At 39.5% G+C, this 17,430-nt stretch overlaps 1 protein-coding gene across 9 annotated transcripts in view; it reads right to left on the bottom strand.

Moving 5' to 3' along the window:
* Nucleotides 1-13,719, bottom strand: part of LOC139951495 (uncharacterized) — a 43,106-nt gene extending 29,387 nt beyond the window's left edge. Inside the window, exons 1-4 of one of the 9 annotated variants that reach the window (XM_071950416.1) lie at nucleotides 13,568-13,719; nucleotides 12,746-13,117; nucleotides 9,938-10,264; nucleotides 8,587-8,913 (exon numbers count right to left, since the gene is read on the bottom strand). In XM_071950416.1, coding sequence (XP_071806517.1) covers nucleotides 8,587-8,913; nucleotides 9,938-10,264; nucleotides 12,746-13,117; nucleotides 13,568-13,616 — 1,075 coding nt within the window. In that variant the 5' untranslated portion in view covers nucleotides 13,617-13,719. Of the gene's footprint in view, nucleotides 1-489; nucleotides 715-1,274; nucleotides 1,629-2,196; nucleotides 2,472-3,284; nucleotides 3,684-4,474; nucleotides 4,592-6,146; nucleotides 6,540-7,502; nucleotides 7,735-8,586; nucleotides 8,914-9,937; nucleotides 10,265-11,209; nucleotides 11,585-12,068; nucleotides 12,364-12,745; nucleotides 13,118-13,567 lie in introns of those variants that run through there. The other 8 variants (XM_071950415.1, XM_071950417.1, XM_071950419.1 and 5 more) reach the window with 8 other exon arrangements.
* Nucleotides 13,720-17,430: the final 3,711 nt, after the last annotated feature.

The raw sequence follows: 17,430 nt of genomic DNA, 5'->3' as shown, positions 1-17,430 counted from the left end.
AAATACAAAAGTGAATATATCTCCTCTTATCACACAGCACACCTCAACTAGCTCCTCGGGTCGATGAGTTTGCCGTGATCATAACCATGATTTGTATTTTGACATCACACAATGCCTAGCAACTACAGATTGATTTGGACTAAACATAACATCAATTTCAACTCTTTGTGAACTCGACCCCCGGTCCACGTATCTTTATTACTCGCTACGGTGAACGAGCCTTCTCCCGTGTGTGCCCCCAAACTTTGGAACAATCTCCCATTCATCACACGCAATTCCCCGAATGTGAACACGTTAAAAACTAAATTGAATACCTACCCGTGATTGCTCCTTTTTTTTTCTTTTATTTTAAATAATACTACTACCTATTACTTTTTTTGTAAAGTGCTTAGAAACACTATGTATAAAGCGCTACAAACAGTTGTATTTATGTTATCCAAGAATAAACTGTGTTTGTGTTCCAACGACTCAAATAATCACAAAACTTACTTGTTAACAGTATTCCAATGATGAACAGTGGTAGTCCTGACATTTTCATGCGCTGCAAAACCATACTGAATGTAGACGATACTACTGTGGGTGAGTGAGGTCCCAACTGTCAGCTTAGTCGATAAATTATTATTATTTTGAACTTTAGTTTTTGCTCGCTATAACGTTAATTTCCTGCATAGAGTGACTAGAAATTGAAACCACACCAAATTCTTTTATTTAGGTTCGCAGGGCTACTTCCGTGTTTGGGGACAAACTTTACACGTTGTATATAGCCAGGCAAGTGTCAAGGTGAAATACACACAAACATTTCTATGTTTGTAAAGGCTGCATTGTGTATTAAGTGTATCATGGCCTAGCAGTTAATAATAACTTTCTGAGTTTTTTTTTTTTAGATTTGAGTAAAACACTACAACTATGTTTGCTTAAAAGCATGTAAAACGTATTCGTGACATTGCCATTACCATCATCACCAAACTTTGTAAGTTTAATGTAAATCCGTGGACATTGTGTTTTGTGGTACAACAAGTACATAAGACAACCGCTGTTGCTGCGTAAGAGTTTTGCGCATTATTGTTTCATCCAGTGTGAACTCAGTGGTCTGGTTTTACCTGGGCCCAATTTCATGGCTCTGCTTACCGTAAACTAGGCATGTTACTAGGCATTCTAAACTTACAAGGCTTGCGCAGAAATCCGGCGCTTGCACGTAAACGAGGAATCGTGATCGTAAGCGCAGATTCGGCGGTAAGCAGAGCCGTGAAATTGGGCCCTGCGCCGAATCTCACCTCTTACTCTCATTGCAGCTGACCCGAACTCCCTTGCTCCAAATTTCAAAGTACACCAGTATTGAGCTTCATCGGCCCGAGAAACTGATTTAATGGTGAGAGGAACACCACTAGCAGTTAGATCAAACTCATAATGGCTTTGATCTACTGAACCCCATTGGATAGGGCTACCCATGACGTATAAAACGATGGTATCAGCATCATTAAGGGTCCCATTGATGGGACCCTTACTCCATCTAACTTCTCTGGGTGAACCAGATTCAGTTGATGTGCAAGTCAATGTTGTATCTGTACCACTGTCCACCGATGGACCACTACTGATAACAACATCCAGCTCGGCAGAAATACCCACACCTTGATTAAAACAAAAAGAAACCAAAACGAAAACCGAATAAAATAACTTGCAGTATACATCTATTATGAAGATGAAATGTTTTTACTCTTTATTGCTAACTGATTGAAAGCACATCCAATTTGGTCTGCGGGTCACGACGTGATGTTAATCAAACAAAATGGAGTTAAGATCCTAATTTGACAAGTATTTGAACTACTTTTAGAAAACCCAAACAACATTCTACTACAAAAGAAATTCCGAAACACAATGGTTGGCAAAAATAATGACAACTTTGTTTACAAAATAACATAGGCCTCATATAAATTGAATTATTTTGATAGTCCTATATTAAGAATACACACGTCATAATAACCACCATGATTCGAAGGCAGTACGACACAAATTAGCCCTGCTCTAAGTTTACGTGGTAATGTACAACTATTAGAAAAGTACATTTTCCTGAACTTTTCGGTTTAGAATTCGTTGAAGAAAAACAAGACCTCATTACAAACAAAGTAAAAAAAAAAAAAAAAAAAAAAATGGTCCGTGTGTACAAATCTTCTACGATTCAAATGTCACAAAACGTACCTGTTAACAGTATTCCAACGATGAACAGCGGTAGTCCTGACATATTCATGCGCTGCAAAACCGTACTGAATGTAGACGAATACTACGTGCGAGTGAGGTCGCAACTGTCAGCTTATTGGTTGATACATTATTAATTGGAACTTTAGTTTTTACTCGCGATAACATTAATTTCCTGCTTAGAAATGACTAGAAATTGAAACACATTATACCCATTTATTTTAAACTCGCAGCGCTACATACAATGTGGGTTACTTCCGTGTTTGGGGACAAAGTTTACACTTGGTACAATATAGCTAGTCAAGTTTCAGGGTTAAATACACACGAACAAGTCTATAGGAAAAGTTGGTCTATAGGAAAAGTAATCCGTTTTGTGTGTTCGTCATGGCCGAGCGGTTTTTGGAGCACCGGATTCAAAATCTGGTGTTTCAGCAGAGTGCGAATTCGAGAGTCGTGACACCTGTGTCCCTTACCTTCGGTTGGGACGTTAAGCTGTTGGTCCCGTGCGTTGTTTATGCACGTACAAGATCACAGTTATACTTATCGCTAAGAGAGGGGCGTTCGCCCGGTGTTTCTGGTAGTGGCTGCTAAAATTGCCGTAACACCTTGTTAACCCTTGTAAGGTGCTACATAATACGGTCTCAGAAAGTCATCATTTTTTATTCACCTATCTTTCTGTAAACATGTATATACTAAGTGTATTGAGTAGTTTGTTGGTAGATACGTGCGCAATACGACTTCGTTGTTATTATTAGTATTATTTACATCAAATAATCAAACAACAGTTCAATGATTGGCCACGTGTTCCGCTTGAAAACGTTCGACTTGATTTTTAAGTTTCTTTTAAATAATTGAAAAGCGTGTCGAATGGTTTGGTATTATATTTGTTTTATTTTTCAATTTAAAAGTAAGAATGGTTTTGACAACGAATTTAGCACCCAAATGTCACCTTTGATTTTGCAATAATTAGAACATTACATGCAAAGTTTCAAACCCACCAAACGTAGATTAAACATAACAACGCCATGTGTTTATAATGTTGGAAAAACTGAATTGTTTAAAGTTTATTTTGATGATGGTCGTGTACTTACTGTATACAATCAAGTCAGTCGAATCCGCTGTATCAAAAGGGTTTGTTCCATCCAATCGTATCACTGTTACTCTGCACAAATACCGCCCTCTATCTCTGCTAAATTCCACATTAAAAATGTCAAAAGTACTGACGAAGCTACCACTGTTTCCAGATCTGGATACATTGTATCGTGACTGGTCATCATAACCATTTGCATAATAAGGAGATGTTTCTTCTCTAATGAAGTCAGCAATCTTTTTGGTTGATGGGTCTAAAGGACTGTCTCCCTTAAACCAACTCAGAGTGTAAACCAAATAAGAACTGTCCGAAATCGCATACGAACAAGAGATGGCAGTGTGGTCGCCAACATAACTCGTTTCAGATTCAAGACTCATTGTGACTACTTGACCATTAGTAACTAAAGAAAAAAGAAAGAAAAAAAATCACTTATTTTTATAAAATGCATGTAGGCCTACACAGCTATCAAAAGGTATACACTCAATTAATCATATGCATTATAGTGCATACATAAACAGCCAGGGCAATTACCATCATTATAAAGTGACTTTGATTGTTTGGTAACTAACACCTTTGGTAATTGTCAATAGTCAAAGACCAGTATTCTCACTTGTTGTATCCCAACATATACATATGCATAAAATAACAAACCCAGTGAAAATTTGGGCTCAACATTTGTCATCGAATTTGAAAGAGAATAATGAAAGAGAAAACACCATTGGTGCATTACTTTGTGTGCTTTCAGACGCATAGTAAAGGCTTCAGCTGAAGTATTTTATTATTTGAGTGAGAAAGGCCCTTTTTCTCAAAAACTATCATTCCTTCAGAGTGAGCCGTTTCTCACAATGTTTTATACTACCAACAACTCTCCAATGCTTGTTACCAAGAAAAAGGTTTTATGCTAACAATTATTTTGAGTATCACCAATAGTGTCCAGTGCCTTTAAAAGTATTATTATAGCCCTCCTCATAACCGAGAAATGCACCAAACAAAATTATTAATTTACCGGCCTTTTCAGTGCAACAAAGCCCTACAAAGATGATTAAAAAGGTGCCTTAGATATTGTGACTCAAACTATACCAACTATATAAAGTGAGGTTTGTGGGAACACAAAGTTAATTTTTTATCTCTTTTTGAGTAGTTTCAAACAACCAGGAAAATTCGTATTATTCGCTCATAAATAATACCTACGTCTTAGCAGTATTCCAGCGATGACCAGAATTAGTCCTGACATCTTCATGCGCTGCAAAACCACAATATTTATAAAGACCACACTGGGCAAGAGGGGCCCAATTGTAAACTTAGTTGAACATGTCAAATTAGTTGCACGAGATTTTACTCAATATAACTCTCATTTCCTGCTTAGAATGACTACAATAAATTGAAACTACTTTGAATGAGTTTATTCAAACCAGCGCAGTACAGTCCACATACAATGAACAGGTTATTTCCGCATCTGGTAACATGTTTTGCTGAACTTTTGGTACAAAAGTCAGTCAAGTTTCAAGGTGATACAGACGGACGTACGCCTGGGTCTGGTTTCCGCCAACAGCAAAACATATTTTTCGGTAGGCCCTACTCGGCGTTTTATTGCATCAATTACACCCTTAACGCCTTACGTTATAACGCTGTAAATTAACGGCGTTATACAACACTCTAATTTACAGCTTTGTTCCCCATTAAAATTTATGTACAGGTGTATTTTTTATATCTTGTTTGATCATAATCAATTAAAAGTTCACAGATCTGTCGTTTGTTCCAACTCACAAGTTTATGTTTCACCCACCTTTGCCGTTTTTATAAACTGGGTCCAAACAAAGATTATTTTGCCAACGATTTTATCATCTGGTCGGCTCGTAACCTATCTCTTCTAAATCTTGCAAGAACAAACGTGCAATGAGAAACTTTTCAACGCTAGGTGGCAGCAGATATACCAGGTACGCAATTAATACCCGGTACGCGCGCCGTATGCATTGAATGAGGTGCATGCTGGTCTAGCTAGCACTCAAGTTTGATTCCTAGCTAGACTGGCTATAGACCAGCATGTACCCCGTTCAACAGAAAGCGCTTTGCGCAATGGGTGTTTGCGCTTATTAACGAGATAAATGGATTAACCTGGTAAGTCTGCTGCCACCTAGCGTTCGAAAAGTCCCACGTTAGTTTTCATGAAAAGACTAATACACAGTTGATGTTTGGGCGCATACCACAGTACATACGGACCTTTTCACAATTACACGGTATGTAGGCGTTTCCAGTAGAGCCACGGTGCATGCTGGTCTACCTAGTGAGCAATCTGATCCCTAGCTAGACCATCATGCACCTCATTCAACAGTTAGCGCTTGCGCAATGTGTTTGCGGATAGGTTTATGACCCTACCTCTGAATGTTTTAATTTCTTGATCTGCCAATATGACCTATGTGTGTGAACGCTGCACAACGCGCAGCACACTCACACGCGCCTATGTCCGCCCCTTTTGTTGGGAGTCAACATCGTGCACAATCATTGTTTATGCTATACCGTCCATCTTCACCTTTCACCTACAATCATTTCACACACAGTCGAATCCTTCAAAGCAACATTACATGCAAGTACATGTACTGTTATGTACATAATACAGCATATTGACACTGCATCCATGCTGACGACCGAAATTAAGCTGTGTTTTGATTGGTCCGAGGTGATTTTTGTCAGCTGCACTGACATCACCCCAGACCAATCAAAATACAGATATGTAAAAGAACGTCACTGCACGTTTATCCAGGACATCATTGCATTCAATCAAATCAAATCACTGGTTCTGAAAAGCAAGTACATGTCTTTATCCTTGCGGATAAAGACAGGGGGCAGTCTAGTGTGTACTTACTATAGACAATCAAGTCAGTCGAAGCAATTTCATTCACAGTTGCCCCTCCTCCTATTGGTCTCACTGTTACTCTGCACCAATACCGCCCTCTATCGTTGCTAAAATCCACATTAAAAATGTCAAAAGTACTGATGGAATTATCATTGTCTCTGGATACCAGGTATTTTGTTGGATCATCATAAACATTGTAATAAGAAGGAGACGCTGCTGCTCGATAGAAATCAGCGATCTTGAGGGTAGATGGGCCCGTAAAACTATCTCCTTTGAACCATTCCAGATCGTGTAGTCCGTATGTATTGTCCAGAATAGTGTAGGAGCATGACAGGGTAGTGGGATTTCCTTCATAACTTGCTTCAGACTCCAGAGTCATTGTGAGTTTTCTACCATTGCAAACTGAACAAAACAAAGTACACATAATTAACATGGGATTGTCATGTCACTGCTCGTTTATCCAATGAAATAACTATTGTATCCAATGAGTTCACTGGTTTTGAAAAGCAAGAACCTGTTTTTATCCTTAGGGGCCCAGTGTTCAATAACATATTTAGTTACGATCTAGTTGATATGATATAACAGTCATGTGAAGGGGAGGATGATTCGAAAGAGGGCTTTGTCAGAAGTTTTTTCTCTCACATGGTTCGCCATATGGGGGGGGGGGGGGGGAGTGGGGGGGGGCGACACACATAATCTCCTGAATATGTTTAGAAGCACTTAAAGTAACTGTTGATAAAATCATTGACGAAATAACATAATTTTATATAGGCCTCATGATAATCACGGAAAATTATGGAAATAAAGTAACTTATTTGAAGGTGTTGAAGGTGTTCTTCAATGGGAAACCTATTTCCGACAAGCACTATAGGCCTATTGAGCAAACATGCACATCCCGTCATACCAGCCACAGCATTGTTTGATACATTACCATGCGAGGTAAGCTCCCACTGGTAGACTTCAGCCCTATTCACACGACAGCAAAATCAACAGGGGTCCATTGCTTAATATCGTGGTTGTAAAATGTATCAATATTTGACAAGGTCAATGAACCTTGGGCATAACAAAAGTTGTCGTCCTTTCACACGATGTACAATGTGTTAACTTTTACAACCATGCTGCAATTTAGAAAGGGACCCTTGCCCAATTGCTCTAGTATGAAAGGGGCTTAAGTGCTTTTTATTTTGAAATGTGAATAACTCATGGGAAAGTACAAAAGGTAAAATCTCCTAAACTTTCTTTTCAAGATTCGGGAAAGAAATACAATTCCTAAATACAACAATCTACCCAAAGAAGAAATACTGTTTTTGTGTACAAAAAGTTATGCACTTTAAAAATACTATTCACAGTCACACACGAACTTACCTTTTATCAGTATTCCAACGATGAACAGTAATAGTCCTGACATTTTCATGCAAAGAACCGTAATGAACGTAGAACATACTACTGGGCAACTGTTGTCCTTTTTGGTCAGCTTAGTTGGACATGTCAACTTTGTTGGAAAACGAGAATTCACCTAAAATAACGTTCATATCCTGCTTAGAATGACGAATTGAAAGTAAAATAGAGCCATATTCAAATTCGCAGCGTCGTATACCTACAATGAGCAGGTTATTTCCGCATCTGGTAACATATTTTACTGTTGTTTTGGTACAATAGTCAGTCAAGTTTCAAGGTGCAATACAGACGGACGTGCGCCGGTTGCTAATTTCCGCCAGCAGTAACACACTTTTTTTTTCGGTAGGGCCTACGACGGGCGTTTCAAGCCATAATAATACGGCGTTTTAACGCGACAAACACCATTATAACACCCCACTATTATACATTATAATATTATTAACGATATCGAAGTTTTATTTAGCGCACGTATCTACCAGCAAGGTACTCGAGGCGCTTAGGCCTATACATTTTACAGAAATATAGGTTATTGAAGTTATGCAATCTGTAGCACCTTTGGGTTTACAAGGTGCTTATTTAAAGGCGCATTCAGCAGCTACAACCATGAAACCGGGCGAACCCCTTCTCTTTTCGACAACTGCACTGGGTTATTTTATGTGCGTTACACAACACACAGAACCAATGGCTTAACGCCCCATCCGGAGGACGAAGCAATGGTTAACTGCCTTGCTTTGACGTGTATTTTCTAATTTTTGTTGAATGATTTTTATGCACAATTTAGGCCTATATGAATTTTTATTTTTGGACCTTTTGATCATCGCTTATTTCCAGCTTTCCCCGGGACCCCGCACCATGATACGCTATGGCGATCGTGCTTTTTCCGTCATAGCTCCAACACTTTGGAACAAGCTATAAACCCACATTAAATAAGCTCCTTCACTGGACTCTTTTAAAACACTACTTAAAACCAAATCGCATATTTTTTGTCGATCATGTAAGCATGGTGTAAGGCAAGGTCGAAGGTTTAAATTAATGTTTAAGTTATACTCACCAATAACAATCAATGTAGTAGATATTGAAGGGAATTGACCCACTGAATCCACAGTGTTTGCCTCACATTTGACGGTGTTTCTATGGTTGACCCTCTGTGGAGTGAATGTCCAGTGACTTTCTGTGTCCACCAGTCCATTGCCTACTCCAGGGGTTGTTGTGGTGGGTGTTTGCTCTACGTCATCAAGATACCACTTGATGGTTGCAGCTTGTTTGGTACCATCAACCCTGCAGGTGAAAGTGTGTGCAGTTTGTTCAATGACGTCTACTTGATCTCCAAGAGGTCCGCTGGAATCGAAAAGCGACATCGATGAAGCCTTCGGGGGCACTACAAAAAAAAAGATAAAGGAAAGAAGGTTGGAATTCAGTTTGTACAGTACAATATAGTGGCTTCTTATTTTTATGCGCACAACCGTCACTCAGTGACGAACAAGGCTCTATAACACAGCACCGAATTCAAACTCTGGTGTTTCTGATCAGTAGAGTGTGGGTTCGAGTCCCAGTCGACACTTGTGTCCTAGAACAACATACATAGCCATTGCTTCGTCCTTCGGATGGGACGTAAAGCCGTTGGTCCCATGGGCTGTGTAACGCTCGTAAAAGATCCCAGTGCACTTATTGGAAAGAGTATAGGGGTTAGCCCCGGAGTTTCCTGGTTTGATCGACAGCATACTGCGCTACAGCACCTTGTATCATCATCATCATAGCCGTCCTCCCGAGGTAGATCCCGGAGATGGCTTCCCAACTAAGAGTCTCCATAGGTCTCTGTTCCTTGCTAGGTGTCCTGCTGCTGCCACAGATGGTATGTCAGCCTCTTCACAGAAGTGCTTGTTATCTTCCAGCCATCGTTTCCCTGGTCTTCCTCTGGGTCTGTTTCCTGCAATGTGGCCCTCTAGAAGTATTTGGGGGGTATCGGCCATTGCCCATTCTATTCACATGCCCAAAATACTTGAGTTTAGTTTTCCTAATTGAAGTTGGAAGATCTTTATAGTAGTGAAGCAGTTCACGTACTCTTGTGTTTCGAAGTCTGTCCCTTCTGGTGACCCCCAGTATTTTCCTCAAGCAGGCCATCTCGAAAACCCTTAATCTCTGCTCATCTGCTTTCTTTAGTGTCCATGTTTCGGAGCTGTAGGTGGCTATTGGTAGAACCAAGACTCTGTAAAGATTTAGCTTGGTTGAATTCTTGATGTCTTTGGATGTCCATTACGTGGTGCTTATTATGAACAAGTCTCATACTGTAGCTCCACATACCTTGCAGGAAAAAAATACTGTGCAATTTGAAACACCCCTAGGGTCGTGATACAAAGCGCTATGTAAGAACCAAGTATTATTATTATATGATTAATAATTACCTTTGACATCAATCAATACAGTGGTAGAAACTCCATCATGTCCATTCTTGTTTGATGCTTGGCATTGTAACATCTCTCCATCGTGTCTTGCTTCAGCTGTTAGTGTGGTGTTACTTGCGCTGGTTGTTAACCCATTACTACCAATGACGTCAATGTTGCTGTCTGCTGTAAGACTCCGACCTCCAACAGTCCAAGTAAAGGTAGCTCCTGGATTAATGTCTGGTACCACACATTCGTACTGACGTTCATCTCCTTCTACAAGGTATGATGTGCCACGAGCAGGATAGGGTCCAGACTCATCAGATATTGTGATGCTCCTTGGGAGAACTACAGAACAAAATAAAATTATTATTGTTGTTAACATTTCATTCATAGGATTCGAACTGCCTCTTATTACCGGGCAATCTCGGCGGTCTAGTTGGTAAGACACTGTCTGAAAGGGATGTGGGTTCGACTCTCACTGAGTAATATCCCCTTTTTCACATGACTCGGGAAAGTACTGAGTAGGCCTATACGGTGCTAACAGTAGACATATCGGTGTATATTGGTAAAAACCAAAATTAATAATCTGTATCCCGATGCAATATTAACATCTAAGATATGAACGTTATTATTGATGGTGATAATTTCGAAGGCTAATCATCCTTACTCGTAGTCTTGATTGAATACCATAGTATTAGTCACCGGTAGAGGGCGCTACATATATTAAATGCACTGGACACGTTTGGTTATTACTCAAAATTAAAGTTAGCATACAATATTTTGAACAATGGAACAATTCCAAGGGATTTTCTGTTTTATTGATGTAATGGTAAAAACGATTCCATTTTATTCTACATTTTCTACGTTCGAATTTTATCAGTATATTATTTACAACTGAGAATGCGGACAAAACAACAGCAAAGTCAAGCAAAAAGGGATGTTTAAATCTTAGGTCAACTCTTCGTTTGAGGAATGGTTAATTAATGTTAAACGTGTTAAATACACAAATGTAAATTTTCAAAGAATTTAGAACAAACATCACTGTACAGAACAACGTGTTTTGTTTTGTTTATACTCACTGTGGATCTTACCCGAAACGTGGACCCTATTGTCCTCTTGTTTTAGGTTCCCGGTTTGAATGTGTAATTATGTTGTATAAAAAAAAACTTATAAATTACCTATTAGGCCTACTCGCCCAATCTCACTAAAGACAGCATTATGCTAGTACTCTACAACACTCACAAAACCAACACATCCAAACTCAAAAGACCCTCAAATACCTAAACATACCTATCACAATCACTTCAATTGAATCACTGATTTGTGTCACTGAACCTGAAGTATACACTTGAATATTACACCAGAAGAGTTCAGAGTCATCCTGGAATCTTACAGAAGCAATAGCCAATGAAGCTATTCGATTAATTTTATCTCTAGAGGCTGTGTATTCCGATGCACTGAAGTTACCGTAGTAGATTGGCTGATCGACATCATTTACAAAATCAGCAATTCTGAAACTGTCCCTCACACTTTCCCCTCTTCTCCATTCTAGGTTATATAATAAGTAATTATTGTCCACGGTGTATGAGCAGGAAAGTGTTGTTGGACTGCCATTGTCAGCGGTCACGTCCGGAGAAACTGTCACTGTCCCTTGGCCACATGACTCTGTAGAACAGAAGAAGAAAATACATTGAGGTATAATGTTATAGAGAATTATACACGAACAAGTGTAGATTCGTGGATTATGTACGGGCCGAACGCAGTACTTTCTATCCGCGAATGTACACTTTAGATGAGGTTCCTGTTAAGTTAAAGAGAATATACGAGAAATACTACATTCGTGGATAGAAAGTTCGACCCGAAAGCGAGTACATTGTAGGAACGAATCAGCACTTTAGAGTTTAGACACTGACTTTAAACTATTTCTTTGACGTCACTTTATTGATGAAAGTGTTGATTATTTTACGAATCTCCAATTAACTTACAAACTAAAGTGATAAGTTCAACTTGAAAATGACTTTCTTTACAATTTGAAAGAAACGTAGTGCGAAACACAGCTGATACATTTACTTTTGCTCGTGAAAAGGGAATGATCGTTTTTGTTATACCAATTCTTCTGCATTTAAAATAATCACTAAAAGTAAATTACCTTTAAACAGTATTCCAACGATGAACAGTAGTAGTCCTGACATCTTCATGTACTGCAAAACCGTATTGAATGTATAGACTCATGTGACGAGTGGGGTCCCAATATTGTCAGCTTGTTTTTTGTTGAACATGTCAATTGCTGGAGCACGAGAACTTACTCGATAGAACGTTCATTTCCTGCTTAGAATAATACTTTGAGTTGAAACTACTGTACTCGGATCTGTTCAAAATTCGCAGCGCAGCATTTTCATACAATGAGCAGGTTTATTTCCGCATCTGGTAACATATTTTGCCGAACTTAAGGTACAATGTCAGTCAAGTTTCAAGGTTTGACTACCGACGGACGAGTCAATGCACATGCAAGGTGCGTTGTGTTATGTTGATCACAATCAAATAGTTCAAAGGTCAGTCAGCTGTTAAGAGCCATTCACAAAACTTATGTTGCAAAACTCGCTGTTTTCACTTTACAAACTGAGGACGAGCAGAGATGATTTTTAAAACGAAGTGCGGTCTCGTAACCTATTTCTGCACGGGACGGGACACCTTTGGATTGTCAAAGACCAGTCTTCTCATCTTGTGAACATTTTGACTCAATTGGTCGTCGAAGTTGCGAGAGAATAATATAAGAAGAAAAACACAAAATTATGAACAAAATGGTTAAAATCACAAGTTTCTTACCTATCACCTTCACTTCAACTGATTCACTATCGTCATAGCCATCAGCCAGAATAACGCGACACCAGAATAGTCCCGTGTCGTTGTAGAAATCAACAGATGCAATAACTAAAGTGGTTACCCCATTAGCTACATCTCTTGCTGCTATGTAATCCAGTGGGCTGTAGTTGTTGTAATAGGTTGGAATATCACCTTCTTCACGGAACTCAGCTACTTTATAAGCTTGACGAAGTGTTTCTCCCATTGACCAAGAAACGAAAAACAATCGATAACCATAGCTGGCGTCTGTGGTGTAACTGCAGTAAAGTGTGGCTGAGTTTCCGCTGTCTACATTCAAAGTTGGAGATACTGTTATCATCACTTGACCACTTGACACTGTGGAATTAAATGTGGACATTACAGAATATTTGTGTTGCTAACAAAACAGCCGCTGGCTGTGTATATGTAATCCACCATAGGCATAAAACTTACAAACTTGTAAAAGTTGGAGATCGATCATCCAGGGTCACGAAAAAATCGTGAAACCGATTTTGGGACATCGATAAAAAAAAAAAAAAAAATGCGAATAAAACGCTCACTGAGGGGGTGGGGGTGGGGTGGGTGGCGGGGGGGGGGGGGGTGGGGGTCAGGAGCGTTGAACCCACTCGGATGGCGTTTTAGCACTGTATAATAATGCTCAATAAACAATAACCCTTACTAACGATATTATGAACCATCGAAAAACGACGATTATTATAAGAAATACAAAATAATTCCCAAAGAAGGAGTTCACTTTATTATGTATAAAACTGCGTTTCAAATACCCGCTTAAATAACATAACTCACATTTTAACAGTATTCCAACGGTGAACAGTAATAGTCCCGACATGTTCATGCGATACAAAACCACACTGTGACAATAGTGTAGACCATACTATAGGGCGAGTGCGGTCCCAATTGTCACCTTAGTGAACCTTATGTCAAACTAATCAAATACTGTTTTCTTCTGGTTATGACGATTTGAAAACACATGCATGTGCATACATTTTTTTTATTGAGTCAATACCATAGTCCAATATACATGCAAGGGATGTTACTTCCGTGTTTTGGGAACAAGTTTGCCGTTCTTTTGTTATAACAGCAGTCAAGCTTCAAGGTGAAATACATACGGACGAGTCCATGTATATAGGCCCTATACTCTATCAATGTAAAAGAGTGAAAAACCACCCAGTTTGTCCGCCACTCACTCTTGCAAAGAGCCATTTGGCGGAAAACTCTTTTTAGAGTGATAGACGGGTACGTTCAACTCGACAGGAGTGAAGTTCGTTCCAATTTCACTCGAAAAAGTGACTCAGATTGATTTTCATTCTAAAAGAGTAAAACTGACACCACTCGGACAAGAGAGTGAAATGTTCACTATTTTACATCAAGAGAATAGGCATGTATTATGCGGTTAATTTTGTTATTTTGAAAATTTTGATCATAATCAATTTTAAATTAACAGTTCAAAAATCGGCCAGGCGTTCCACTTGAACGCGAAGAGTCACAAGTATGTTAGTAAAAACAAAATGTTTTCTCATGAAAACAGTATCAAAATATTGGATTTGTGTATTGTACCGCTTTCAAATCGAAGTCGACAAAGAGGGTTGTTGCAACGACTTTAACATCTGGGCCAATGCTTCAGCACGACAAAACTATGCATACCACAATAAGGTTACCAACTTCCGTGTCACATGTTGCAATATGTAACTGGTATCCTGCTAATCTGCTTAGCAAAATGGGCCCTGGGTATAATTCACAAAGACAGTTTTTTGAGTTATTAAGAACTTAAAGGCACTGGGGTGGATTTCACAAAGAGTTAGGACTAATCCTAACTTAGGACTAGTCCTAGGAGATATACAAATTGCATGGATAGTCCTAAGTTAGGACGGGTAACTGGTCCTAACTCGAGATCAGACTAGTCCTAACTCTTTGTGAAATCCACCCTAGGACACTATTGACAATTACTGTAAATAATTGTTTGCATAAAAACTTAAGTAATTGGTAACGAGCAATGGAGAGCTAATGATAGTACAACACTTGAGATAAACGGCCCCCTCTGCATTAAAGCCAGCGGTACACTATTGGTAATTACTCAAAATGATTATTAGCATAAAACCTTTCTTGGTGACGATTAATAGGGAGAGGTTGATGGTATAAAACATTGTGAGAAACGGCACCCTCTGAAGTGCCATAGTTTTCGAGAAATAATTTTCCACGAATTTGATTTAGAACTTGAGGTCTCAAAATCAACCATCTAAACGCACACACCTTCGTGTGACAAGGGTGTTTTTTTCTTTCATTCATATCTCGCAAGTTCGATGACCGATTGAGCTCAAATTTTCACAGGTTCATTATTTTATGCATATGTTGAGATACACCAACTGTGGAGGCTAGTCTTTGACAATTACCAATAGTGTCCACGGCCTTTAACGTAGTTTTAAAGAAATAGGGAATTTATCTATGGGTGCGTTCGAGTTTCCCCGGGTCGACCCCGATGTGCCCCCGGGTGCTCACCTGGGTCAGCCCCAATTGCCCTGCGTGTGGGACGGGTCACTTGGGGCTGGCCCGAGGTGCATGACGTCACCACGAAAGGGCGAGGGATCGTTCGATTAGCTCCTGTCAGGAGCTCACCCGAATGGGAACCGCAGGGCCGACCCGGGGAAGCTAATCGAACGCACCCATTATAGACTTATTAATTCCCATTATCGTGTGAGAGGTCACCTAGACTTGATTCAAGTCCCATTCTCGTGTGAGATGTACCTATGCATATCACTCCAACTTACTATAAAACAACGTAGCATACACAGTACAGTGCGCGCTCGCCGTCAAAATGTGGTCCTGAGAATGCGGAACAGGTTGGGGAATGATGCAGAGCATCACAAAGCAGTAGTTTTATGGGGTGGCACGGGATTGTGACTTGAGTCAAGTCTAGAGGTCACCAGGCTCATCGTGCCAACTAGCAAACAAGCCATACAGCAGTGCGCCCTCGCCGTCAAAATGCAGCAAAATGAAAGAATTAGTTTTCTGACACGATCCACGGGATTGGTACTTGAGTCAAGTCTAATACTTTGCACGCTTCTGTATCAGAATAAAACAAAAACTATACACAACGGTTGGGCTACTGGAAGCAAAACATTTCAAACTCTACCCCAACCCATTAGCAGCCGTAATTGACTGTAAACATAATTGCACCTACGAGAATAATGTTTATTATGCAAATGTTCGCCTTGTGTAATAAACGTAAGTTCATCCTTGCATGCTCAATTAACAACACTACACTCTAAAAACAGTGTTTAGGTGTTCAACACATTTCTTAGCATAAGTTTAACCAACTTTGTTCACATGTTTAACCTTTACCATGTTATTCTTGTGTGTCTTTGAATCATACAAACCATCTAAGCAGGTGTCAACATGTTTATAGTTTAAACATAATTTAAAAAGTGGGTACAGTAATGTGTTTAACTCTAAACACTGTTTTTACAGTGTATGGGTGCGTAAGTCCGTTAGTGTGGTTAACAGCAGTACAAAGTTTTAAACGATTAATGTTTTCTTAGCCATTTCAAATTTATATTCGTCCCCCCTATTGTCCCCACCTCCAGAATGAAGTAAAATAAAGTCCTCCTTTAGTTTTTGTTATTTATTCAAAATTGTTGAAAAAAGGCAAAGTATTGCATGTGTTTCAAATGTCCAGAACAAATGGTAAGCATATCTTTATGTTCCAGTAACACTTTACGCTTTTCGGATAAAAATAACACGTTTTAATTTTCGACCCATACCTTTTAAATAAACCTCCTGGTTTATTTTGTTGGACTCTCTTTTCATTTTTGTGTCTCCTAATCTTTCGTTCGGAACTCGTAAACCTACCTAGTCAGACACTTCGTGTTTTAATTAAAATATCTTCGTTTGAGCTAAGAAATACTTGGCACCCACCACAGCCAGAAAATATCCTTAAAAAAACCGAAGGAACAGTCCTATACACATTACATACAGTGCACATTCCTACATCTGTTTGGCCCAAGAATGTAACAGTTTTATGCAAATCTCTTTGTTATGCAATTGAGATGTTTCGGAATTCACGCGCTGTGGTTTTACCTATATAGGTATACTGTAACATGAGACGTCTAGACAAATGGCGGCGCTACACTACTGAGTCGTCAATGTTGTCTTCTAACAAATAGAAAAGTTGCAAAAGTAAGATTTTGGGCTCGTTAGCAGCAGTGTGAATGACTCAAGTTTGTGTGAATTGATTCGGCAAGTCGCAACGACGTTGAGTAGGCCAAGCCACATGGGAAAACTACGAAATTGCCGACCATGAAGTTGGTCTGCAAGGAACCAGAAAGCACCAGCTCGGGAAGACGGGCTGACTTCTCTTGAATGAAGATGTTGTGAACAATTCATCCACAACTTGAATATTTCTCTGCTTAGCTTTCAGTTGCTTTTCAAGCTTCATTGTGCTGTCTTCAATTCAACTTGTGTGGCGAAGGTTAGACACGAAGATGGTACCGATAAACTAAGTGCCTCTACCAGAAAAAACATCAATCCAGCACTCCAACAGCCGGTGTCAGAGCAGCAAAGCAACCCGTGGTACGACAAGAGCTGCAGCCCCCATCCCAGCGGGAGGAAAGGCTGCAAGACACCACCTAACCAAGGATGTTTTCAACCACGAG

Source organism: Asterias amurensis, chromosome 19 (genome assembly GCF_032118995.1).
Source record: "Asterias amurensis chromosome 19, ASM3211899v1".
Lineage (NCBI taxonomy): Eukaryota > Metazoa > Echinodermata > Asteroidea > Forcipulatida > Asteriidae > Asterias > Asterias amurensis.
This window is presented reverse-complemented; position numbering and strand designations above follow the sequence as displayed.